At 47.9% G+C, this 26,530-nt stretch overlaps 1 protein-coding gene across 3 annotated transcripts in view; it reads right to left on the bottom strand.

Annotated features, from left to right (window-relative positions):
* Positions 1-4,903: 4,903 nt before the first annotated feature.
* ME3 (malic enzyme 3) overlaps positions 4,904-26,530 on the bottom strand; it is a 199,020-nt gene continuing 177,393 nt past the window's right edge. For all 3 annotated transcript variants that reach the window (XM_060018135.1, XM_060018134.1, XM_060018137.1), the window contains exons 9-15: positions 14,259-14,356; positions 13,653-13,766; positions 11,911-12,016; positions 11,184-11,326; positions 10,453-10,626; positions 6,518-6,616; positions 4,904-5,135 (exon numbers count right to left, since the gene is read on the bottom strand). In XM_060018135.1, the coding sequence (XP_059874118.1) occupies positions 4,974-5,135; positions 6,518-6,616; positions 10,453-10,626; positions 11,184-11,326; positions 11,911-12,016; positions 13,653-13,766; positions 14,259-14,356 (896 nt within the window). In that variant the 3' untranslated portion in view covers positions 4,904-4,973. The remainder of the gene's footprint in view (positions 5,136-6,517; positions 6,617-10,452; positions 10,627-11,183; positions 11,327-11,910; positions 12,017-13,652; positions 13,767-14,258; positions 14,357-26,530) is intronic.

Genomic DNA, 26,530 nt, shown 5'->3' with positions numbered 1-26,530 from the left:
GGGATGCAACTGTGAGCCTTCAGCTGATAATACTCCTGGCAGCTGGCCCTGAGTAAGTGTTTCAGACCTTTAGAGGGATCTGGGTGGTACAACCACAGCATCCACTATACTAAATGACACTTGCTGAGTTCTGGGACTATGTATGAGAGGCTGGGGAGTTAGAATGAAGACTTTTAAAAGACAGAGGGAAATTTCCCTTAACCTCATAGTGCTTAGGAGACAAAGCCCTGCTAGAAGAGGTTTTAATTCTCTCCAACACTTACTGTCTGTCTTTTTTATTACAGCGATTCTGGTGAGCGGGAAGTGTTATCCCATTGTAGTTTTAATTTTAATACAACTAATGTTGTTAAACATCTTTTAGTGTACATTCTCTCACATATCTTTGTTGGTACTATGTCGATTCAAATATTTTGCCCATTTTTTCAGTTGGGTTTTTTTGTCATCCTACTGAGTTGTAAAAGTTCTTTACATATTCTGGATCCAATGCCTTTATCAGATATATAATTTGCAAATACTTTCTCCCAGTCTGTTACTTGTCATTTTTTTCCTTATTGGTGTGTTTCAAAGTGCAAAAGTTAAAAAATTTGGTGAAGTACAATTTATCAATTTTCTCTTTTATGAATCACGCTTTTAAATTGTATCTAAGAACTCTCCTCAATCAGTCACAAAGATTTTTCTGCTATATTTTCTTCTAGAAATTGTATAGTTTTAGCTCTTACATTTAGATCTGTGGTCCATTTTGACTTAATTTTTGTATATGGTGTGAGGTAAATGTCTATATATATATATATATATATTTTTTTTTTTTTTTGGCATGTGGATATCCAGTTGTCCCAGCATCATTTGTTCAAAAGACAATTCTTTCCTCCATTGAATTATCGTGGTAGTTGAAAGATCAATTTACCATGAATATAAGGACTTATTTGTGAATTCTCAACTCTGTTCCATTGATCTATATGAGCACACTATCTTGATCATTGTAGCTTTATAGTAAGCTTTGAAATTGGATCATGTACTTCATTCTTTTTAAAAAATTTTGGCTATTCTAAGTGCCTTGCATTTCCATATACGTTTTAGGCTCATCCTGTCAATTTCTACAAAACAAACAAAAAAAAGCCGGCAGGGATTTTGATAGGTATAGTGTTGAATTTATAGATAATTTGGAGAGAACTGCCGCCTTGACAATATTGAGTCTTCAATTCCATGAACATGGAACATTTCTCCATGTGTTTAAATCTTTAGTTTCTATCATCAATGATTTGCAGTTTTCATTGTACAAGACTTGCACCTCTTGAATTGCTTGAGTATTTTTTCTTTTTGATGCTATTGTGAATGGAATGTTTTCTTAATTTTATTTCTAGATTGTTTGCTGCTAGTCTGTAGAAATACAATTGATTTTTGTATATTGACCTTGCTTTCTATGACCTTTCTAAACTCATTTGCTAGGAGAGAGAGAAAGAGAGATAGGGAGGGAGGGTGAGAGCGAGAGCAATGCAAGTGCTATTCTATTCTTTGGCATTTTCTGCTTATAGGATTATGTCATCTGTGAATAAAGGCAGTTTTACTCTTGTTTTTCCCCCCAGTCTGGATGCCTTTACTTTATTTTTCTTTCTTTATTGAACTGGCTAGACCCTCCATGTTGACCAGGAATGGTGAAAACAACTTCCAGATCTTAGGGAGAAAGTATTCATTCTTTCACCATTAAGTATGATGTTAGCTGTTGGTTCTTGATCAGGTTGAGGACATTCTCTTCTATTCTTAGTTTGTTGAAAGTTTTGTCTCAAATGGGTGTTGGGTATTTTAAAATGCTTTTCCCACATCCACTGACATGTTCCTGTGGTTTGTGTCCTTCATTCTAGTAATATCATGTACTATGTTGATCAATTTTTAAATGTTGAAACAACCTTGCATTCCTGGGACAAATTCCACTTGCTTATTGTGTTTAATTCTTTTATGTTCATGGATTTGGCTCGCTAATATTTTGTTTAGAATTTTGCATCTGTATTCATGAAGGATATTGGTCTATAGTTTTCTTGTGTTGTTTTTTTAATCTGGTTTTGATATCAGGGTAATACCAGTATCATGGAATGATTTTGGAAGTGTTCCCTCCTCTATTTTCTGAAAGAGTTTCTGAAGGATTGGTATTATTTATACTTTAAATATTTGATAAAATTCACCCATGAAGAATTCTGGGCCTGGGCTTTTCTTGGTGGGAAGATTTTTAATTACTAATTCAACTTCTTTATTTGTTATAAGTCTATTGAATTCTACTCTAGTCTTTGCTTACTTTGAATTTTGTTTGCTTTTCCTTTCCTAGTTTCTTTTTTTTTTGAATTTTATTTTTTTTTATATAGCAGGCTTTTATTAGTTATCTATTTTATACATATTAGTGTATATATGTCAATCCCAAGCTCCCAATTCATCCCACCACCCTCCACCCCCCGCTTTCCCCCCTTGATGTCCATACGTTCGTTCTCCATATCTGTGTCTCTATTTCTGCCCTGCAAACCAGTTTATCTGTACCATTTTTCTAGATTCCATGTATATGCATTAATATACAATATTTGTTTTGCTCTTTCTGACTTCACTCTGTATGACAGTCTCTAGGTCCATCCACATCTCTACAAATGACCCAGTTTTGTACCTTTTTTATGGCTAATATTCCATTGTATATATGGACCACATCTTCTTTATCCATTCATCAGTCAATGGGCATTTACGTTGCTTCCATGACCTGGCTATTGTAAATAGTGCTGCAGTGAACATTGGGGTGCATGTGTCTTTTTGAATTATGGTTTTCTTTGGGTGTATGCCCAGTGGTGGGATTGCTGGGTCATATGGTAATTCTATTTTTAGTTTTCTTTACTAGTTTCTTAAAGAGAAAGTTTATTATTGCTTTGAGACCTTTTATTCTTTTTTTCCCCTGATATTGGCATTTAAAGCTATAAAATTTCCCTCTAAGCACTACTTTAGCTACAACTCATTAATTTTGATTTTTCTTTATTCAGCTCAACATATATAATTTATCTTGTGATTTCTTCTTTGAACCGTGACTTACTTAGAAATATATTGTTTAACTTCCAAAGAGTTGGAAATCTCCCATTTTCTTTTTTACTGTTGTTGATTTCTAATTTAATTATTAACTCTGTCCAAGAAGACTTCCTGGAGCCAAGTGCATTTGAACTCCAATGATGAATGATGTCTCCAGGCAGAAAGCTGGGGTGAACTGAAATTTAATTGGTAAAGAGCAGAGAAGCAGAGGGAAGGGCTTTCCAGGTAGAGACCAAGCACGTGTAAGGGCCTGTGTAAGTGCCAGCAAGATGTTCATTGCGCTTCGAACAAAGGAAATGTAATTTCTATCGTCTTTCTTTTTGCCTTTGTCAGTATAGCTAAAGCTTGTTAATTCAGTTGATCTCATCAACCTGTTTTGGTTTCATTAATTTTCCCTACTATTTTTCTTTTCTGTTACATTGAGTATAAAGGAGTTATAGTTGGGGTACAGAGGAAGTTGTGGGACAGGACGTAGAAAAGATCATGTAAAAGACTCCCTGGTGTTCAGATTCCAGCTTCACTCTTCAAGCCCTCTTCTGAAGAGGTTCTCATTACCCGTGAGTCCACGGATTTACAGAACAGGGATGCTTCCTCAGGATACACCTGGCTGAGCACCAGCAACAAGGAAGCAGAGGTTGGAAGAATAAGATCTAGGCAAGGGGTGACTGATGTCTCTGCTAATTACTCTTCTAGGATCCCAGTCATCCACCTAGCCTGTCACGGAGGTGGTCGTATAGGACCTATTCATTGTGGGCAGTGCGGAACCTGAGGTGGAGCTGGCAGCGGGGGGTGGGCAGTGGTAGGTCTCTGGGCATGGACTGTTGCTTCCTGTGTTATACAATGAAATTAGAGGCTGGATGCTGCCATGCCAACAGATGTTAGCAATTTAGCAGGGTCTTTGGTTGTGAGGGCTGCAGGCTCGTCTCCCCCCTCCCCAGCCCCATGGTGTGGGCTCGCTGGACACGAGGGAGGTGAAGGCTACGACTGAACTTGTTCTAAGAAACACTCAGGACAGACTGACATCATTCTGTAAGAAAACTGCTCCAGTTTGCTAAATGACTTCAGAGAGTGAAGGGTGGAAGAGAGAGAGTGTTCTAGAGCCAGGAACATGAAATCAAGTCTTCCCTAGAACTCCCCAGGGTGTTTTGCCCCTCACAGCCTCTCTTCCTCTTTCCTCTGGGTTTGCTGACACTCTCCACCCACACTTCTCTGGTTCTCCTTTTAGTAATGACCACAAAGGAATGCCTAACACTCAACAGCCCACAGGATGGAGACCCTTTCTGACTTGTGAGTTGCCTCCAGCCACTCAGCCCCCACGCCCATCTGAGTCTTAAAGGTTGTATATTCCTCCAACAGGGACTGAACTCCTTGATGGGTGGCCATGCTTTCTGGCCAGTGGCTGCCCTTACATTCCTCATTTCTCCATTAACCCTACCCATCCTTCACTCTTAGACTCAGTGCAAACACTGCCCCCCAAGAAGCCTTCTTTTATGTCCTCATAGGAAGTATCCTCTCCCTTCTCTGAGTACCCTTGACCTTTTTCTGCAGTTCTTCCATGGACTTACTACTTTCTCCCTTGTGGCAAAATGAATTGTGTGCATATCTCATCTCCTCTACTAGACCCCGGACCCTGTAAAGGCAGAGTTCCAGGCAGGACTCTAGATTTCCACAAAGTCTAGCCAATAGTTGGCAATTCACAGATGAAGAAATTCTTGGGAAGGAAGCCTGAGGAGGGTTACAGAAAAGTGAACTCAAGGCCTTCAGGGACAAGGCTCTCATTCACCATATGCCTGGGCATCTCCCCTCACACCAGAAAGTTCAAAGGAAAAACACAATGACAAGGATGGCCATTTTGGAACCCATTTATATTGTCAGTGTTACTCTGGGCTTCATTCAGCCCCACACCAGCCTCTGAGATTGCATCAGACATTCTGAACATTCATGGCTTCCTTGGGCCAAGTGTAGCTGTCCAGCGTAAAGGAGTCATAGTCTGGAGTATAGACCAGGGATCTTACAAAAGCCTCCTTGTCCTTGGGCTCTGGGTAGTAGGAGGCCAGGTTGTGTTTGTAGGCGAAGTCGAGGACCTAGGGAAAAACACGTTTGACTGAGGAACTGGATCTAAGGAGGAACCTGTCTAAAGGCCCTTGCTTGGGAGCTTGTGGAAGGGGAATATACCCTGAAGCATCAGATGTGTTCCTCTCATGAGTTGAGGCCCAGGAAGCCACTGGAGAGAAAGGATCTTGAGTTTTCTGCCTAGTAAGGAAGCTGTGACACCATGGAATAGACACTGGGCCAGGGCCAAGAGGCCTCAAAGTCTGCCTCTGCTTCCAACTGCCTGTGGGTCCTCAGCAGTGACATCATCCGTGCTGAGCCTCAGTTTCCTCATCTGTAAAGTGGGGGTCATGAGAGCTTTCTCTGGCATGGTGTGAGGATAAAATTAGGTAGCAGGTGTAAGTGTTCAGCATCTGATATTTTTTTCTGTCTTAAACGTGGCTTGAATTGGACATTGTTCTCTGGGTATTAGATTCGGCTTCAGAAGAAGATGAATCTGAATCTCCCCAAAAGGAAGGAACTGGACAGGGTGGACGTGGACTGTAAGCTGCACTATTGGTCTTGAGGGCTGACTCTGGATCCTGCACTGGACAGCTCATGGGGAGTGCGTGCTGTTGTGCAATGCGTTTTCTGAAATTATTCTTCAAACTTATAGAAAATGTAAAATGTATATTAATAGAAATAACAGTATAATGAACCCTCATGAATTCATCATCCAGATGAACAATTATCAATGTCAGGCCAGTCTTTACTGCCCCATGTTCTGGTTCTTTGAAAACCCATCACCTGTGCATCGTCTAGTGGGTGACATTTTTACGTAGACTATCCCCTGAACTTGATCACCCGTGGCCCAGCCATTCTGAGAGAAAGGGGAGGCATGAGCATCTCCTCTGGCCAGACAGGTGCCGAGTATAGAGCTTTTCCACTGTTCTCTTTTAATGTCCTCCAAAACTCTCGGGGAGAGGAATTACTGGCTTCTTTGTAGAAGAAGGAAACTGCTGAGGCTCAGGGAAGTGAAGTGACTGGGCTCGGGTGACTCTGCCGCTGATTGGCAGAGCTAGGACCCCGCAGCCTGAGCTCTTTCCAAGTTGACCTTTCTGTGTAAATGGGCACTTATGATTCATTTTAAAATTCCACCCACATTCTGGTCCACAAAACTAGGGCCTTTGGTGACCTTTCTGCCTGGTGTTTGAGGGGAAATCCAGGAGCTTTCCCAGAACTGCCCTGAGTGGGGTTGAGGTGGGGCTCAGGCTACAGGCAAGAGTGTGTCACCCAGCCTCTGGGGTGCATGCAGTGCAGCCCAGGGAGCTCAGCCTGTCTCTGCAGCTGCCACCCCTTTCGTCCTCCTAAAGTCACACAGAGAGGAAGCTGATGAGCCCCACTCCCCATAGTAAGGGGGTAAGACGTCCCTTACTTTGATGGCGATTCTCAGAGACACGTCTCGGATGGTGCTGAGTGGGGGGTACAGTCTCCCCTGTGACAGATGCTGCTCAGAGACCTCTTGGGCGATTTGCTGGGGAGAGAGAACAGAGAGGAACAAGCTGAGTTTCCACCTTCCCAGAGCAAGCCCAACCCAGTACACCAGAAACTCACCTCGCCCCTCATACGTGGCCCATAAGTGCAGTTTCTACTCCTGTCTCTGCCGCCTTGTGGCCCCAGGGGCGCTTAATGCTTGGGCTTAAGCAAGGACACATCCTTTCTGTCCCGTGAGACTGGCCGAGGCTTAAAACAACATGAAGCTGTCTGAATTCTAAAGGAAAATCACTAAGGCCGAGGCGAATAAACCTGTGACTTGCAAAGCAGACTCTGGGGTCTCCCCCGCCCCGGCTGACCTAGCCTGTTGTATAGGGATCCCCGAGTCCCTCGCTTCCCGGGTTCCAGCCTCTCCCACATGCTTAGGAGCATCCGGGCTGTCCCCCTAGGCCATCTTGTGTCTCTGTATTCGGGCCTCCTTGGGCTCTCCTTTCCGGCCCCGGCCCCAGTGAGGAAAGAAAGGCTGCTTCTCCAGTGACACCACGAATGGGCCTTATGCGGTACCTGAATAAATTCAGCCCAGGAACAGCCTCTCCTACAGCTTCCCTCCCTGCTTCAGAGCTCGTCTCTAAGGGCCAGCTCTCTGCAGCCAGCCTCATCCTCCAGCCTCGGGCACTGGTGCTCAGCCAGCCTGGCAGAACAGCCTCTTTAACCGGGCTCGGAATGCACTCCCACCCAATCTTCTCGTGTCAAATTGAAATCTGGGAAAAGCCACAGTGCTCTCTGAGAACTCTGTGTCCCGGGACGGACAGGGAAAGGAGCTGGTCTTGCCTCAGAGTTTGGCAGACATTAGAAACCTGGGCTCCCCCCTCTGCTACCTCGTTCTTAAATTCCTCTCTGTCCTTTCTGTTCATTCAAACATCCACTGAGCTCTACGATATGCCGGGCTCTGTGCTAGGTGCTGAAGAGCCATGGTGGAGAAGCCACAGTCTTTTCCTTCCTGGAGACTGGTGTCAGTGGAGATGAACAAACAATAGTAACGATTATAGTGATTTCGAGGAGGGGGGACATATGGGCACAGAGGAAGGCAGGGCCCAGTCTGCCATGTACAGGAAAGGCTTCCCAGAAGAAAAGACAGAAGCTAAGACCTGAAGGACAAAGTGTGAATTACTTGAAGAGAGGAGAAGGAATAGCACATGCAAATTCTTAGAGGGAAGAGAGAGAACGACTGTAAAAAGAAGGCGGGATAGGTTGACGGCAGGGGGAGGCTAAAAGGCTGGAGAGGAAAGGAGGGCCTTGGATGAAGTGCCTTGTATGGAAACCATGTGAAGGAGTTTGGCCTTTCCTGGGAGCACCAACGAGCCATAAAAGGTCTGAAATTAGGAGAGAGATGGCCTGTTCTGGGCTTTAAGGGACCCCTCTTTGTGGAGGTGTAGTGTACACCTCTCTGTGGAGGTGAGGTGTAGTGTACACTTCTCTGTGGAGGTGAGGTGTACACCTCTCTTTGTGGAGGTGTAGAAGGTGAATTGACTAGAGGGAAGCAGAATTTCCATGGCTAGATCTGCAGCTAGAAAGGCTCTCCTGCAGTGACGAGTTATATTATGGTATGTGTGGCCACTTCTGAGATGCTGGGCACTGCTAATGCTCTGCTGTCTCTCTGAGTCAAATTGCCTGGGGCCATCCTGGCACATCCCTCACAAGCCAGGTGACCTTGGGCACGTAACTCAAACCCTCTGTGCCTCAGTTTCCTTGTCTGTAACGTAGGGATGATCACTATATTTTACAGGGTTGTCAAGGTGAAATGAGATGCTGCATGTACGTCTCCTAAAACTTATATTACTTTTTCCATAGGAAAATCAGTTTCAACTTAAATTATCTTAATTTAAAAACAAACACCCTTTTCAGGGACTTCCCTGGTGGTCCAGTGGTAAAGAATCTGCCTTCCAATGCAGGGGACACAGGTTCAATTCCTGGTCAGGGAACTAAGATCCCACATGCCCTGGGGCAACTAAGCCCACGTGCCACAACTACTGAGCTTGTGTGCCTCGACTAGAGCCTGCGTGCCACAACTACAGAGAGAAAACCTGCACGCCACAACTAGAGAGAAGCCCGTGCACCACAATGCAGAGCCCGCTCGCTGCAGCTAAGACCCGACGCAGCCAAAAATAAATAAAAAAACAAAAACCAGCCAAACCAAACCAAACCAAACCCCCTGTTGAGAAATATAACCTGCCAGGCCTTTGAAGACCAGACTGTCAGCTCCTGGAGGGGAGGGGCCTTATGCTGCTCAGAGCAAGTGACTGAGAAGTAGATTGAGGGGAGGTTCCTGTTTACTTCATGGACACGGTTCATGAAAAGATGGAGCTGAAAGGTCCCATAGCAGAGGCTGTGGGTTGTGCAGATGTTTCTGGGGGTTGCATAGGAAGGCTTTAGCAACCTTGTTTCTGCACAACAGGGGAATTTGCTTTCGGGTCAACTCCAAGCAGGAAGTGACTCTTCCCATCCAATGGGGGTTTCAGACAGCTCCGCCCATGGTCACAGGACACCACCACCTCCATTCAAATGCAAAATACTCAAGTAAGAGGGACAGAGAACTGCAGCATGAAACCAGAGCTGGTGTGCACAAGGCTTGGGGGAGGCTGACAAAAGTTCAGCAGACACAGGAAGAAGGAACTTGGTGCATGAGACAGTTCCTTGTGGGACTCACAGAAGCAGGGCTGGGTAGGGCTGCCTGGAAGCCCTTCTTGTGGCTTGCTGGTTTGGGGCTCTCACCAGTGCCGTGGTGAGGGGGAAATGCAGACACATGCTAGAAATCACAGCAGAGCCTTTGGAGCCCACTGGGGATAAATATGTTTAATATTTGTTTATAGTTCTGATTAGCTTAACTTCTCAACAGAAACATTTCTACGCCTTGGTTCCGCAGAGTGAAGATAAATGTGAAGTGCTTGGCACTTGGTAAGCGTTTGTTAAATGGCAGCCACTGTAACTGTTATTATTAACAACTATTATTATGAATGTGGGCTGTCATCCTTAACAAATCCTTTCCTTGTTTTCAATTCACCATGCCCAGTAAAGAACGCTTGTGGGAGCTTTTCTGATACGATGCCTGGAGCAGGTGCACACCCACATCCCCCATCTGTGCTCAAGACATGGGTACTCAGAGCAGGCAAACCTGACATGCAACCCATCCTCTTCCTTACAGAAATCTGCCCTAGTGGGGCTTTTTTTTTTTTGCGGTACGCGGGCCTCTCACTGCCGTGGCCTCTCCCATTGCGGAGCACAGGCTCCGGACGTGCAGGCTCAGCGGCCATGGCTCACGGGCCCAGCCGCTCCGTGGCATGTGGGATCTTCCCGGACCGGGGCTCGAACCCGCGCCCCCTGCATCGGCAGGCAGACTCTCAACCACTGCGCCACCAGGGAAGCCCTAGTGGGGCTTATTTTGCTACCAGTTACCCAGTAACATGGCCAAGACCCATGGCTGGAAAAATCTACTGCTTGTCACGGTCGGTGAGCCCACGGTTTCAGGTGGTTTTGATGGCATCTCCGTTCTTGGCATGCATATGGGTTCTGCTGGGAGGCAGGGTGCAGTACAAGGTACGTGCCCTCACGGCCAGCGCCTCCTGCCAGCACCCCTCCCACTGACTATTCCTTCCCCCGCCGCCCCTGCCTTAAAAAGCCTGTGTGTGTTTTCAGAGTTCAAGCCTCCAGGCGCTCTTGAGAGAAGCTTGACATTCAAGCACTCTGGGGAACCACTGAAGGATTGGAGCGGGTAGGTAGAAGAAACAAGAGAAGGAATCTTTGGGGACCCAGTGTAGGAGCTAGTGGAGCTCACAGGCCCTCTGGGGTGTGTATTCAGGGCAGCGGGGACAGCAATACCTCTGCTGTCAGGAGGAAGAGCCCGTCCGGGATGTGTCGGACCCCGCCTGCGATGACTCCCAGAGCCACTCCAGGGAACACGTAGGCGTTGTTTCCCTGCCCGGGAATGAAGGTCCTGCCATCTTCCAGAGTCACGTCTTTGAAGGGACTTCCACTGGCAAAGATCCCTCGGCCCTGGGGGCAGGAAGAAAACCAGAGACAGAGCTTGGAGCTAGGTTTCAGGGGTCATGGTGGCCTAGTCGTGTCTCCCGAAAGTTGACCCCTTCCTCATCTTCTGCTAAATGCTCAGCATTGTGCTGAGGACGTTGCGGGTGCTGAAAGCACAGCTGTTCATCTGACCAGAAAGCTCAGCTCCCACTGAGTTACCCGGCAGCCACAAAACCACAGAACGGGGAAGGTGTAGCTTTTAACCTGTCACCTCCCCGGAGGGCAAGCCAGGTGTGCAAATGGCCTAGAGTCCACAAGCGCCTCGAGCTCTGGTCAGAGCTCTATGTTAGGGGAACCCTGAGCAGTAAAGCCTACTGGTAAGAGCCTGGGCTTTAGAGCCGGACGTGGGTTTGAGGGCCAGCTCCACTCCTTTTTAGCTCTGTGACCTTGGGCAAGTTACTTCATCTTTCTGAAACTCAGTTTGCTTATCAGCAATGTGGGGATTTTTTTCACCCTCATAGGGTTGCTCATGGTTACTGTTACTATGTCCTCTCAGCCCGGGTAAGGAAGGACTCCCCGCTGACCTCGGTGACCCGGTAGCACTTCTCAGCCGTGCACTCGGCCTTGCTGGTGGGGTTGCTCAGGGCAAAGATGATGGGGCGCTCGTGGAAGGAGGCCATGTCCCTCAGGATCTGCTCCGTGAAGGCTCCTGCAATGGCGGCAACACCTATGGGGAAAAGGGGGAGGTAGTGGGGTGCCGACTCTTTATCTACACCCCATTCCTCTCCTGGTGGTGGTGGTGGAACTAGGTACAACACGGAAGACTCAGGAGTCTTGAGGATGGCATCCGCCATAGGGATGAGGGAGGACAGGAGAAAAGGGTCTCCCTGCTTGAGCTAGCTGAGACCCCCTGTTAATTCCACTGGTCCACTGCAGGCCCCAGCTCAGTTAAGCTGCACCTGTGAAGCATGCCTGGCCACTGTCCTTTAGAGTGGACTGCTCCCGCAGGACAGGGAGTGATGCCAGGGTCCCCCCCTTGGGGGAGGAGTGCTCATGTCATCCTGGTTAGAGAGACCAGCCTGTGCTTTTCCACTCTACTGTATAATTCTGCATCACGCAGCCCAGCTTGGCGCCTTAGTTCTACGGTTCTTATACAGTAATAACCCAATAAAAGTTTGTAGCATTGAATTGGAAATGAGGGGAAAGAGCTGTGTTTCCAAGGGTTGCTTATGCCTCCTCGCTGAGCCTCAGTCTTCACCTGCAAGTCAAGAAGATTAGCTGTGCTGGGCAGTGGGTCACCCCTCCTCCTACCTATGATGGCCGTGGGCTTCACCAGCCTCACCACCTCCTCCAGGGAGTTCACTTCAGGGTGGTCCTGGGCAAACATCTCCTTCTCATGGTTCAGGTGGCTCCTCCCCTGCAGGGGAAGGAAGAACATGATACAGCTGTGGTGGTGAGAACCGCTGGGCAGTGCCTGGATGCATCTGTGTACTCTAAGAGCATTCCCTGCAGAGCCCTGTGCTGTGGTCTGAGCTGTCAGAACCTTGGGCCCTGTCCTTTTGATCAAAATCTACGATGCAATCTAAGAATTTTAAATGTGTGTGTGTGTGTGTGTGTGTGTGTATTTCTTTAATCCAAACCACATATGGAGAACCCGTAAGGCCTTTCCTTGAGCTGCTGGGGTCATGGCTTCCTGGGCCAGGACAGAAAGGCTCCGAGGAAATGCCTGAGTTTGGACCAAGACTCTTGGCCCCAAGACATATAGCACAGAGGCCCAGTTGAGGGATGGGGGCCCGAGTCACCCAGGGTCAGGGCGCTAATTTGAATGTATTTGACAAGATCCATTAACCTCCTGATAAATAATAAGCTGAGATCCAGGACAGGCTTGTAGTGGCTGGCTGCTCCCAATGGGGTCCAGATTCCTTCCATTTCTTCAAATAGGAGTCAGTGGGTGACAGGCTGGTCAACGTTTCTGATGACTCCTTTGGGTCAGCTGGCCTCACGAGAACCAGAGTGAAAACACCAGCTTTGAGAGATCTTTGAGGAGGGGTGAGCTCAATAGGGTGAGCAAAGGTGATGTTGAAACGTGGGAAAGAGGCAAGTGTGGCAGCCTCCACCTGTGCCTGGACTGTGCTCTGGAATGATCTGGGGCAGAAGGAGGAATCTCCAGGTCCCAGTTCTTTCCAGTGGGAATCTGCCCTTATAGGGAACAATAGGAAGGTCTGTTGCTTCAGAGGGGGCTCTCCACTATTCTTGGTTGAGAGCCTCGTGTTCCTATCTCTTGTCTTTTTTTTAGGCTCTCACTGTCACAGTCTATGTTAGTGAAATCTCAGGATTAAAACATGGAGCTCTGAGTGAAGTCCTGAGGGAGGAGGTCATCCAGCTGTGCCCCTCACCACACTGCAGTCAGAAGCTGGACTGTCTCTCTCATTCATTCCTTCATTCACACCTCAAACATCAATTATGTACTTATCACATGCAGGACCTTGACATCAAGACCATACAGCCTCACGGGGAGGGAGGCAAGGGGCAACAGCCCTATCACGGGATAAGTGTCATATATGAAGGGTGGAAGGCTACATGAGCGTAAACACAGGGAACTAATTGAGACCCAGATGCTCAGGGAAGCTGCTTGAAGAAGGTAACAGAAGACAGGGAGGAAACAGATGGGGTTGAGGGCTGTGAGTGGGCGTGTGAAAAAAGAGAAGGGCATTCCAGGCAGAGAAACAAAATATGCAAAGATGTAGAAGAGAGAGAGCATGTTACTTTTGGAGAATTATGATTCAACATGGCTAGAGGTGAGTACAAGGCAGGACGTGGGGGGAGATGACACTGGAAAGAGCACACGTACACACATTTGCAAGCACATTCAAAGCTTTTGGACAAGAGCAATTAAGGCTACTCTGGGATGAATCTTTTGCTTTGGGGATTAGGACCCTGCCCTCCTCCTGCTCTCTCTTCTGTCTGAGCAGTTTACCCCTTGAGATCTCTTCCAGTCCAGTTCCAATGGCTGTAGATATCAGGTAACCTCCAGGTCTCCAGACCGACAGTACCTTGACAATGAGCCCCTTGGAGTCCACCATCCAGATCTTCCTTGTGGCCTCTGCCTTGGGTACGCCTTCTTTCTCTAGGGCCATGACAAGGAGGTGGGCGATGCCCATGGCTGCCTGCGAGGTGGGTGTTTAGACAAAAGGCAAAGGCTGCTCAGGATTTTATCAGATTCTTCACCAAGATCCTCGTTTCTTCCCTCACTACTCCCAGGAGGCCCAGTTAAGTCCCTGCCTTGAGACACCCAAACGTTGGGGCCCAGGCAGCTGCAATGATCACAACGCATCTGTGCTGTTTCCTCTCCTCAGAAGCCCAGAACACTGCTCCCCCTTGCGGCTCCTCCACCCATTCTTTTTTTTTGCGGTACGCGGGCCTCTCACTGTTATGGCCTCTCCCACTGCGGAGCACAGGCTCCGGACGCGCAGGCTCAGTGGCCATGGCTCACGGGCTCAGCCGCTCCGTGGCATGTGGGATCTTCCCAGACCGGGACACGAACCCATGTCCCCTGCATCGGCAGGCGGACTCTCAATCACTGCGCCACCAGGGAAGCCCCTCCACCCATTCTTACTCTCCTACTGGAACAACAGCAGACAGCCCCCGAAGGCACTTACTTCACCAGCACCTTGGAAAACAAACACGTGATTGGAGAGCTTGTTCTTGGTGATTCGCAGAGCAGCCAGGATCCCTGCCACGGCGACAGAGGCTGTGCCTGCAACAGAGTGGACAGAGATCACCCTCTGGCCACCGGGTCCCACCCCCTAGACCCTTGGCAGAGTTCCCCACACCTAGAACCTGTGATGGAACAAGCGACTTTCCCTCGCCCTTACAGAGGCCAGCCCTGTAGGCACGCAGGTTGTCGAGCAACTCTCTTTTGCGTGATACTCTCCATTCACTCTTTTGCAGATAACTGTTAGTTTGAGAAATAGCTCCTGGATTGTTACCCTGGGAGAGAGGATCAGAGAGTCGGGTGCTGCTACCACCATCATTCATAAATGAAACAACAAGGACAAATACAAGGGAAGCCAAAGAGAAGGGTGAGCCTCAGAATGATTTGTTTAAGGGGTAAATGGATAAAAGCATATTAAAAATGAGGCCACAAACTATCCATGAAACATTACATGACCGTGTGACCTGAGCTGCTTGTCTTATCCAGCAAGTCATCCATGAAACATTACATGACCATGTGACCTGAGCTGCTTGTCTTATCCAGCAAGTCATAAGGTTATGCCAAGTAGCATAACCAGCATCGAATGGCTTGAATACATCTGAAGGTACAGGTAAGCTGCACGAGCAGGTGGCTCAGACTAGTTTGACAACTACTCTTCCTCTCCCTCAATCCACACCTAAGGCCTCACTAGGAATTCCTATGACCAGCTGACCAAGGAGGAGAAAGCAGGCTTGGTTTACAGATTGTTCTTGACAGTATGCTGGCATCCACTAGAAGCGTACGGTTGCAGTTTCACAGCCCTAATAAAAGGTCACCCTAAAGGGAAATAGTGAAGTAAATCTTCCCAATGGACATGACCTCCCATTGTAAATTATGTTGTCCACTTTGGTCCAAGAGATGGCTAGACCTACATTGATTCGTGGGCAGTTGTTAACGGTTTAGCTAGATGGTCAGGGACTTAGAAAGAACCAAACAGTAAGACTGGTGATGAGGAAGTCTAGGGAAGGGTTTGCGAATGGACTTCTCTGAATAGGTACAGGGTGTGAAGGTATTTGTGCCCCACGTGAAAGCTCACCAAAGGGCAGAATGAGAATAGTTTCTCAATAATCAGGTGGACAACATGGCATGGCTTGTGCATGTCAGTCAGCATCTTTCCCACGCCATCTAGGGTTTGCTCAGTTTCCATAGAGAGTAGCCATGGTGGCAGGGACGGAGGCTATGCATGGACTTCCTCACGGAGGCTGCCTGCTACTACTACTGCTGAATGACTGAGCTGTCGATGGCAGAGACCAATGTGGAGCTCCTGCTACGGCACCGTCCTCTGGGAGGACTATCTACCCGGCAGGAGGATGATTACACTGGACTCCTTCCATTAGAGACAGGGAAGAGATGTGTCCTCACTGGAATAAACATAGCTTCTGGATATGGCTTGACTTTCCCTGTCTATAATGTTCTGCCAGTGCCATCATCTGGGCACGTCTGAAATGCCTAGTCACCATCCTGATATATTCCAGGCTTCTAATCAAGGAATTCATTTCATTTTAATAGAAGTGCAGCAATAGGCTCACACCCACGGAACTCAGTGGTCTTAACACGTACTCTACCACCCAGGAGCAGATGACCTAATAGATCAGTAGGATGGGCTCCTGAAGACTTAAGACTCAGTTGAGGATATGGTGAGGGTCTATCTTACAGGATGTAATACGTGATTTGACTTAGCAAACAATACCTCGTGCTCTTTCTCCACAGCCAGAATACTTGGGTCTGGAAATCAAAATGTTGAAGTGAGAATGGCTCCTCTCACCATTTCACCTAATGAATCACTTGCAGGGTTTTTGCTTCCTGTCTCTTCAATTCTGTGCTCTCTGGATTGGAGGTCTTGGTTCCAAAGAGACAAATGCTTCCATTAGGATTCCCAACATGGTTCTATTGACTTGGAAGTTGAGACTGCCACCTGGCCATTTGCCACAAAACCAGTGGGCAAAGAAGAGGGTTACTTTACTGGCTGTGGTTATTCATCCTGAGAACCAAGGGGAAACTAGGGACAGGGAAGACTGTATCTGCGCCTAGGGGATCCTCTGGGGTGTGTCTTAGTACTCCTGTGCTCAAGAGTAAATATTAATAAACACTGTTGCAACTAAAGAGAGGCAGGGCTGCTGAGGACGCAGATCCTTCAGGAATGAAGGTTTGGGTCATCCTATTAAGGAACTCTGGCAAGCTAAGGTCTTGTCTGATGACAAGTAAACACGGAATGGGAGACCGAGGAAGAAATTCATAAACATCAACTATGGCTTCATGACTGGTTACAGAAATGAGGAATGTAGCAGCCATGCAAATTTTCTTCCTTGATTATCATGTGGTTACGGATGATGGTTCGTATTAGCTAATTTATTCTCCCTTCTCCTTCCTCTTATTATTTTATAGAAGTTTTATTGGAGGTTAATTCTACAATTTAGCCTTTAGAAAACAGAGTTTTCAAATGTGACTGTGACTGAGATTTAAGAGTAGTTTGTCCTGCCCAGAGATGGGTGGTGTGACTATCTTCCAGAGATAAATATGTCCAAAAAATGCACAGTGTGACAGCTGTGAGTTAAGTTTTATTGGGGACACAATGAGAACTATAGCCCAGGAGACAGCCCCTCAGATAGCTCTGAAGACGGGTGTGGGTGTCAGTGTGTACGTGATTTTGGTGAAGGGCGTACGTGCAGTCAAGCACACATTTCAGCAGAAGGTTGCTGCTGGTCACAAGAAGGTTGTTGCTCGTCACGAGGAGTGGATGTCTCCGTTAATGATTTTAGTGTTTTCCTAGATATGAGAAGATGTAAGAAACTGGGCTCATAAAATCTTCTGAAAATATCTAAGCATCTGAAGGCCTGTTCTGCCAGTTTTTCCCAGAGCACAGAGTGCCTCATGCCTGATCTCTGCCTTGAACTCCTTTCAGGGTGCGCTGAAGGTCGGTGACTGCAGTGGCTAGTGACTTCATTCTTGTAGAACCAGATGATGAGTGACATTCTTGAGTTGGCAAATAACTGTAGACACTTTGCCTCTCCCCATTTCAGGGAGAAGGGGAGAATGTCTTCATTTGTTGGAAAGATAGTTGCATTTTATTAGGCATTTTGTTAGAGTTTGTTGTTGTTGTCTGGAAGTACCAATGTGCAGGACGGAATGTATCGATGCTGAACAGCCAGAAGGGTGGACTCTGCCGATTACTGGATAATCGTTTCTCCTTTGTCTGCAAACCACTTTTCAGCTTTACCAATTGGCCCTATGGTGGGCTCTGCCAATAGGGGGCGCCAGAGGGCGACTGAAAGACTAGATGGGCAGGGAAAGAACAGTTTTTCCAGCATCATTCCTACTTTGTAAGATTGCTGGGTAAAATGTAGGACATTCAGTTAAACTTGAATTTTAGGTAAACAAGAAATAATTTTCTAGTGTGTGTTCCATGCAATATTAGCATAAATATTCTAAAAACTGTTATTTGTCTGAAATTCAAATTTAGCTGATCATCTGCATTTTGTTTTTGCTAAATCTGGCAACTCCAGAGCCTTGGTTTTTTAATCTTACAGCAGCAGTTTGTTCCACAAGCAGCAGTTGAATCCAGTTTGCTCTTTGTCCGTCACTTACAGAACTAGCCTCATGCCCCCTCAGAGGCATGAACGCTAGCCAGCTGTCGCCTGTCTTCCCTGTGTTCCCCCAGCCTCAGGGGTGGTAGCAGATCCTTAGTGTTTCTTTCTGGCTTTTCAGTTCTTTAATGCAGAATTCACAATTCTTTATGTCGAGTTTTCTCTGTTAAAACGACTGTTGTGGACCCTCACGGAGTCACAATAAAGTAATCGCAACTGGCAACGCTAAGCCTCTATGATGGTCAAAGAAAAGGAAATTAAAGTGTGACTGTTTATGGTCATTACAATTGTGCAAATCAAAGAAACTGATGGTATCTATGGCTGGTGAGGGAGCAATGAAAAGGGCAAAGTTCAGCACACATTCCATTTTAAAGAGCTACAACCCTTTTTGGAAAACTATTTCCCAATATAGACCAAAGGCATAAAATGTTTTTGCCCCTTGACCTCATGCTTCTATTTCTGGGAATCTATGTATGAAAAAATCCAAAAGGTATGTGGTAAGATATTTATGACAGTGTTATTTGTAATGTAGAATGGCTGGAAATAACAAACACCTAACAAAAGAGCAATGGTTAAGTAAATTAGCTAGTGTAGGCACTCAGTAGGATACTGAAGCTATTAAAAATATTCCTTATGAAGATGGTGTAGCAACACAAAAAATGCTATAAAGTTAGTAACTAACATCACATATTGTTCTAAGTGCTTTATATGTCTTAATGTAAAGACATTTATTTAATCCTATCATCATCCCCATTTTACAGATTGGGAAAATGAGGTACGGAGCAGTTTGCTGAGTTGTCCAAGATCACACAACAGAGTGAGGCTTTGAACTCAGGGAATCGGGCTCTAGGACATGTGCTCTTAACCCCTGAATCATGCTTCACTGAGTTAGTTGGAAGGAAGAGAACATTCAACAGTCTACATACTATGATTCTAACTGTAACAAAATATACACACAAAATCCGAAAGGAGCTACAAAATACTAATGGTTGCAGGGTAGGAGCAGGAGTGAACTTTCCGTTTTCTGTTTCCAGTTTTCCATTGGACAGAGAGCACCTTTTCCCCGCATCTGATTCTATTATATTTCACGACAGCATTCTGCCTCCTGAAAGGAGCTGTACAGAGCATACGACACCAGGTGGCGCCAAAGATATTTCATCAGAGAACCTCCCAAAGACACTGCATTCTTGATGGGTCTGTTCCTTCTTGGATGTCAAGTATCTTTTGTGGTTAGAACCTATAGGCTGAATAACAGCTTACCTGTAGAAATTCAGTGCTGGATGGAGAGCGTGACATCCAACAACTGTACAGATGAGGAAACTGAGGCCAGAGAGAGGCAGTGGCTTCTGCCTGTTAGTCACCAAGTTAGAAGTAAAGCAGGTAAGCCTGGGTTGCTGCTTCCACCCCTTCCTGGTCTATGCAGCTCAGACAGCCTTTCCTGACTCTGGAGTTGAAGGCAGCAGGAGTGGCCTTATGGGGTTTCCCTGGGGGAGAACTGAGGGGCAGGTGGTAGTGGAGGTGGAGGGAAGTGAACTTAGGTGGTGGATGTAATTGTTCAGTTGTGACTCTGGAAGGGGTGGAAAACACAAAGCATTGGGAAATCTGGTAGAAAAGAGTTGAAAATTTCAAAAGGATACAACAACTGCCGCTTATTGATTGCTCTCCCCGTGACCTTGGCTCCGTGCTGTGTGCACTTGCCTGCATTTATTTGCTCATTTAATCTTTACAGCAACTCTAGGAAATAGGTACTACTGAGCTCCCATTTTTTCCCCTTTCAGAAGTGGAAAGTGAAGTTCAAAGAAAGTAGAAACGACCAGGAGAGAAGTAAATCCTCTCACCACCAACTCTATAAAACCTCTGCCTCCGGTCCATATACTTCCATATACTTTGCCGTTTCTCCTGTTACGTGGATGAATGGTCCCTGCTCTTAGCTAAAGCCACCTCTGGCTGTGTGCTGGATCCCACCATGTTTACCTACTCAAGAAATTTGTTTTGTAATTCTCTCCCTTTTTTTTTCTGCATCCTCAACTGCTCCCACTCTAGTGGATCACTGCCATCACCATACAAATATGTCATCAAGTTCCCATCCTTAAAAGCCTCCTCTTGACCCTATGTCATTCCCACCCTATTTCTTACTTCCCTCTATAGCCAAATTCTCCTAAAGAGCTGAATATACTCATTACCTCTATTTCCCTTCTTCTTGGTCTCCCTGAAACCCAGTCCCATCAGGCGACTGCCCCACCACTTGTCAACCTCACCAGCACCTCCATCTTGCCAAGTTCAGTGGTCAGTCCTCAGCCCTCCTCTTCCTTGACCTTTCATCAGCATTTGATACTGGTGTTCATTCCTTCCTTTGGGAAACTCTGCATGTGGCCTCTGGAACCCCATGCTCACTGGCTACCTTGCTGGCTCCTTCTCATTCTCCATTCTGGGATCTTTCTCTGAGGCCATCCTCCGAAGTGACAAGTTGCCGTATTCACAGCCCAGAACTCAAGAGGAAAAACAGCAGTTCTTAAATCCTATATTATAAAGTTTGGCAAAGAACGCTATCTCCATCATCAACTTTCATTTTGAGGAGGAGGGTCTTGGGTAATGTATTAGGGATTTAAAAATAGAGAGGAAGGAAGCTGCAGAGGTTTCTGGAGGTAGCCACCTGGAGAAGCCCAGGGGTCTAGGGATGTGTTAGAACACGTGCCCGTGAATGCTGAGGGCAGCTGAAAGCATGACTGTTTGTTCCTCATTCACGATGAAAGAAAAACAAATTTTCCTTTTCAGAGGGAGCTTTCCATAATTGCATTTCCTGCAAACTGAGTACTGGAGGTGGTAGGTTCAGGAAATAGCACAAAAGGACTGAAAATGTAGTTTCTATTCTGCTTTTAATAGTCACATTTGACAAAGTTAAAGAAGTTTCCATTAGAAACCACACATTATCAGAGAAAAGGGAAAGAACTAGCTGCTTCTCAGGTGAGACAAGGCTGCTGTCTTAGGCAGCAAGAAGGACACAGGGAGTTAGGCTTGCCAGGGTCCGGCCAAGGTGGCTTTGGAGGCCTGGGGCCGGGGGGATTGGGCGTCCTCTAGGATTAGGTTGGCCCACTTTCAGGATCCGCAGAATTATCTTCCCGCAGCAGCCAGCGGCTTCTCATTTGTTCATGAGCGTGTACTGAGAGCCTGTTCTGGGGCTCCACTGGGTATACGGGTATATGAAGCCTTAGATTTATGAAGATGAATACAACAGTCTTGAGCACAGGGGTTAGCAGAATAACTGTTCAGAAAATTCAAGTTCCCCTTATTGGAAACCAAGCAAAGGCCTTCTAGATGACTTCAACCCTGTTTCTGTGTCCTGAAGGAATGTTCTGGAGCCCTTGGACTCTCAAGAAAGCAGTTCCCAGCCCATGGAGAAGGCAGGGTTAGACTATTCTGCCGCCGGAGGGAATAATTACCATCTTCTTGGCTTCTTTGGGGATTTAACTGAATCAACAGGCTAAGGGGGAGGTCTCAGAGCAGCCAGGATTAGACGTGCAAAGAGACCCACGAGAATCTCAGGGCTGGGAAAGCCCTGTACGGGAAGAACAGCCTCAGAACACAGGACTTAGCGAAAAGGAAGGTTCTGGGGACTGGGGAGAGATGAGGTTGAAGCGGCCGGGGGAGGTTTCACTGTGGGAGAGACACGGGAAGGGCCAGGAACTGCTGCTTAGTGTGTATGGTAGGAAAGGAGCAGCAGACCGCTGACAGCTGGAAGTAACCCCTGGTGTCTTGTAAACAGGACAAACCAGCTGGACAGACTTCAGAGCTGGGCCATTCCTCCCCATCTGCCCCCTTCCTATCGTGGCATCTGAGCCCCAGGGTACTTTGAAATATTCTGCAAAGCGGGTGACCACTGCCCAGTGTCACTCCCAGGCCCTGGGGAAGGGTGGGGTCATCCTGGGGCCTGCAGAACAGGTTTGGCCCTGGGTGCGGTATCCTGGGGGAGGTGAGGTTTGAGTCCTTAAGGACAAAGAGAAATTAGCCGAGAGCAGAAGAGAGTTCTAGGCAGAGGGACCAGCACATTCAGAATCAGAATCGGCAGGAAACTCACAGAACTAATTCAATGGGCTGGAAGAATAGGCTGGATGTGGAAAGAGGAAAGAGGTGAGGTGGGCCCCTGCCTCCCTTCTCAGGCTTTCCCAGGCCTGCGCTCACACTGGTGCCTCTTCTCACCTCCACCACAGCCTCTCTGTTTTGGGTCTCAACACTTCCTCCTTCCCCCTGGTACATGTGTTGGGAGCCTCCTGTGCACCAGAGGTATCAGTACCCGGTACCAGAACTGAGTACGGTTACATGCCTGTTCCCGCGCTACATCACTGCAGCCCTTACAGCTACCTGGTGCCAAAAGCAAGGGTGATGATGAAAACGCTTAACGATGAGTTAGCACAGTGCCCATCCAGCCAGGATCAACGCTGGCCTTAGAAAGGCATCCTGATCTTTCTGGCAGCACTGGCTGAGCCTCCCTCATGGCTGTGAATACTATCATGTCCATTTTACAGATCAGGAAAAGAAGACTGGGAGGATTTAAGCCACTTGGCCAAAGCCCCAAAGCAGAAAAGTGGGGATTCAGACCTAGGCTTGTCTCAGTCCAACATCTGACTGTTAAGAACTCTGGCTCACAGATGAAAACTTGGCAGTATGAGGGGGGACCACGGCCTGACATACCACACAGGCACCCTGACTGGCCGTCTGCTCTCGGGAACGTGGCCGGACTCGAGGGCAGTGCAGGTCCAGGGAGGCCTGCTGGGGTGGGAGGATGCTCTGAAGCTGACAGGCCAGCTGGGCTTTGCTGTCCCCAGCCACACTGCGGGCAGCTAGCCGTGGAGGCCGGGGGCCTGTGCTCACCAGGCCAGCAGTATCCCGGATCTGGCTTCTTGGGAAGGACACAGCTGGCCAGTCCTCCAGCATGGCCATTCCTAGCACTGTTCCCCTTCCAGGTCTCTCTCTCCTCCGCTAAGAGCCGGGATGCTTCTGTGATCCCAGCTGAAACAACAAAAGTCACCTGAGCCTCTGCCTTTTCCAAAACTCCTGAAGAGGCTTCCAGCGATGAGTCAGTGCACGGGCAGCCCTGCTCACCGAGAACCAGCCTGGGGAGGCCGAGGCTTCCCACCGGTCTGAGCTGGGAGTAGGGCCAGGGCCGGGGCTGGGGGCGCACGGGGGAGACCCTGGCAGCCCTGGGGAGCTCTTTACCCTGCCAGTGCTGGGGCTTCAGAGGCCCAACCCTGTGGTCGGCCACGTGGGGGTGGTGATTCCCAGGAGTGTGAAACAGCAGGACTGCCTGGGAGACAGTTCCAATCTTGTGCCCGAGCTTCTGCTCGGCACCAGGCACGGCCCTGCCCTCACGGAGCTCCGTCTGGTGGGGACCCGGAGGCCTTTAGTCGCATCTTTCCTTACTCCATCGAGGATGTGAGGCTGCGCTGGCGTTCATTTCATGTGGGCAGCCTGGGCCCACCCCCCGCCATTCTGGGGTGTTCCCTGACCACGAGTCCTGTTGGGGGGGACCGGGCCTGTCCCCAGCAACCACGTGTGGTTTGGTTTTGGTGTCTGTTTACCACTGTGATTCCTCCCACCCTCCCCCTTCTCCCAGCTCTCTCCAATTCTGTGCATGCCGGCGTTCCTTTCTATTTTTGAGCATGGCTATGTAGTTTCATGTTTCTTTTTCCTCTGCTCTCTACCTTGTATTTGGAGGTAAGGGGGTCAATTCTAGCATGAGCTTAATCTTCCACGTTGCCCCATTAATCCCGGAATTCCTCACCAGTCTGCTAATCGCCCACCCAGCACTGAGAGTACACATCATAGGCTTCTGGTTCTGGACCCATCACTAACCAGCTGGCGACTGTGGGCCAGCCCCTCCCCATCCCCAGGCCTCATCGGGGGGTCTGTGAACTGTGGGAGTTAGAGGAGAGGATGGGAGGGGTGAGGAGAGCTGTGACACCCACACTTCCGTGGGGTCTGGAATTTAATCCTCACCAAGGAGACTCACGGCACTGCCTCACCTACGAGGGCGCATAGGCGGCCCGACGTCATGGACAGACAGTGAATTCCGAGTTAGAAATGACTAGGTTCTAGCCCCAGCTTTATGCCTGTTAGGTTGTGGGAACGTGGAGCAAAACTTAAGCCTTGAACTTCAGTTGCCTCATCAGTGACGTGAACAGCAATGTCCGTCCTCCCCACAGGCGGAGGGGGTGAGGCCAGGAAGCTGTGAAATAGTGTGGATGGAAAACACTTTTCTAGCCTAAAGCTCTGTGTTCATGCCAACTGGATTACTTGGCACAGTTTGGGTTCCCTGGGAAGCAGATTCAGAGAGATGTGAAGTGTTCAGGATGTTATGAAGAAGTGGCCTTGGGATCAGCACACCTGTGCCAGGGAGGGAGTGGAAGCAGGATGGGGTCGAGGCTGGGGAAGCAGGAGAAGCTGAGCCGCGATGCAGTCCCCAGGGCCTCAGCCAGCCCCGTGGGGAGCCCTGGAGTTAAATGTGCCCTCAGAGCTGTCCTGCACTGGGCCAAAATGGCTGAGCTTCTATATTCCCTGATCACCTGGTGATGCCGTCCTGGCAGGGCAGGACCGTGGTCTGCCTGATGCTCCAGCCAGCCCTGCCGCCAGCTGGGGCAACAAGTCCTTTCTTGAGGGAAGATCTGGGCGGTGCTGTTAATCACACGGCCACACCTAACGGTCAGGTTGTCCCGATCAAAGACTCGATATTATAGGGCTCCTGCCATTCTAGTACGATTTGCCAGCTCTCCTCATGCATTTTAGTTTAATGACTTTAGTCTCTCATTTCTGAGAAAAGAATGGGAAATTCCTCCTCTGTTTGCCGTGGGACCCAGAAAACCATTCCATCTGGCTTTGCCTGGCAGTGAAATAGACTCTACTGGAACTGGATATCAGCAGGACCTAAAAACTAACGAATTGATTTCATTTAAGAAGTTGTGTGTGTGTATACATGAGGGCGTACACACGTGAAGATGTATATATGTCTGCGTGTGAGCACATGTGGGGTGCATTTCTGGGTGAGTACATGTATGACGACCTGGACAAGAGAGAGGCTTCGGGGGCAGGTGTCCAGTGTAGACACACCCACGTGAACAGGTGGGTGCTTATGAGAATCTCAACTTGTGCAGGTGGACCTCGTTCATTCATTCTCCAAACATTAGTGAAGCATCTACAGCGTGCCAGGCACTTGTGCTGGGGCTGGGAAGTGAGAAGGGAAAAGATGTGGTTCCTGCCTCTGGGAGCTTATTGTCTCCTGGGGAGACAGACAACTCAGTGCAGGCATGTGGGGTACAGTGTGGTAAGAAAGTTGACAGAGGGGGGCACAGGACGCTGTGCAGGCACCCGGTGTGCACCCAAATCAGGCTGTCCCTTCCTTGGGACAGGAGACCCCGGAACTGAGCCTTGAAGCGTGAGTAGGAGTTACTGAGCCAAAGATGATGGGGAAGATTGTCCCAGCTGAGAAGCAGAGCTTTCAACGTGCAGGGAACTGACCCAGAGGGAGGTCACAGGAGTACAAATAAGACAGGGTTGGTGATATCTGGTAGGATTAAGCTGTGAAGTGCTTAGAACCGTGCCTGATGAATAACAAGTATTCAGCTCTAAACCTTAGCTATTTTTAACCTGGGCTTGGATCCTCCTAGGTCTGTCTTACTCACTTGATGAAAACTGTGACCTCTTTGGGCCTCATCTGCAAAATGTTGGCCCATCTTTAACTCCCAGGGACCAATACCTGTCCCCTACCAACCTGTTCTGTTTTACATGACATGGTTCCTTGATTTGAAAAAAGATCTTGCTTGCCAAACTTCATTTGTTAAATAATAACCTACATGTCATCAAGGTTTCCCTTGGGCTTTATAAAATACTAGGAATAACTGGCAATACTCCTTCCTGAGGACTCCTGGATCAGGTGAGATAATCGCTGAGAAGCCACCCCTCCTACTCCAGTGTCACATGCTGGCATCTCCACAACAAGAAGCAAATGCCTTCAGATATTTCTGGTCCACAGAACAGGGAGCCAAGCTGACCCTGAACTAGAAGATGCTTCCCATTGACTTTTGGAATGTTCTGGGGCCTCGGTTATCATTGTGAGAAGCACTCATTCCAGCCAAGTTAAGAGAAGGCCTTATCCTGATTCCCTGACAGCCTTGTGTTTGGAAAATCCAAGAGCGAGCTATTGTGGCTGGCGAAGGCCACTTTTATGGTGATTGATGCTTTGGTCTGATGAGTCCTATGCGCTGGTACTTTCCATATATTAGCTCTTTAAATTTTCACAGTAATCTTCCAAGGTAGTTACTATCATTCCCAATGAAGAGATGATGAAACTGTGGCTCAGAGACGTGATCTGCCCATGTTCAACCAGCTAGTAAATCACAGCATTGTTTAAAATTTCTTTCATATATCTAATCACCAAATTCTTACTTTTCTCTGAAGCAGTCATCATCTCCATTTTATGGGTGAAGAAACTGAGACTTAGCAAAGCTATGGGACATGTCCAAGGTCACAGAGCTGAGAATTAGCGAAGTGAATCTGGATTTACTGCTCTTTCTTCAACAGCTGCTGGCAGCAAACCGGCTAT

Source organism: Delphinus delphis, chromosome 8 (assembly GCF_949987515.2).
Source record: "Delphinus delphis chromosome 8, mDelDel1.2, whole genome shotgun sequence".
Classification (NCBI taxonomy): Eukaryota; Metazoa; Chordata; class Mammalia; order Artiodactyla; family Delphinidae; genus Delphinus; species Delphinus delphis.
This window is presented reverse-complemented; position numbering and strand designations above follow the sequence as displayed.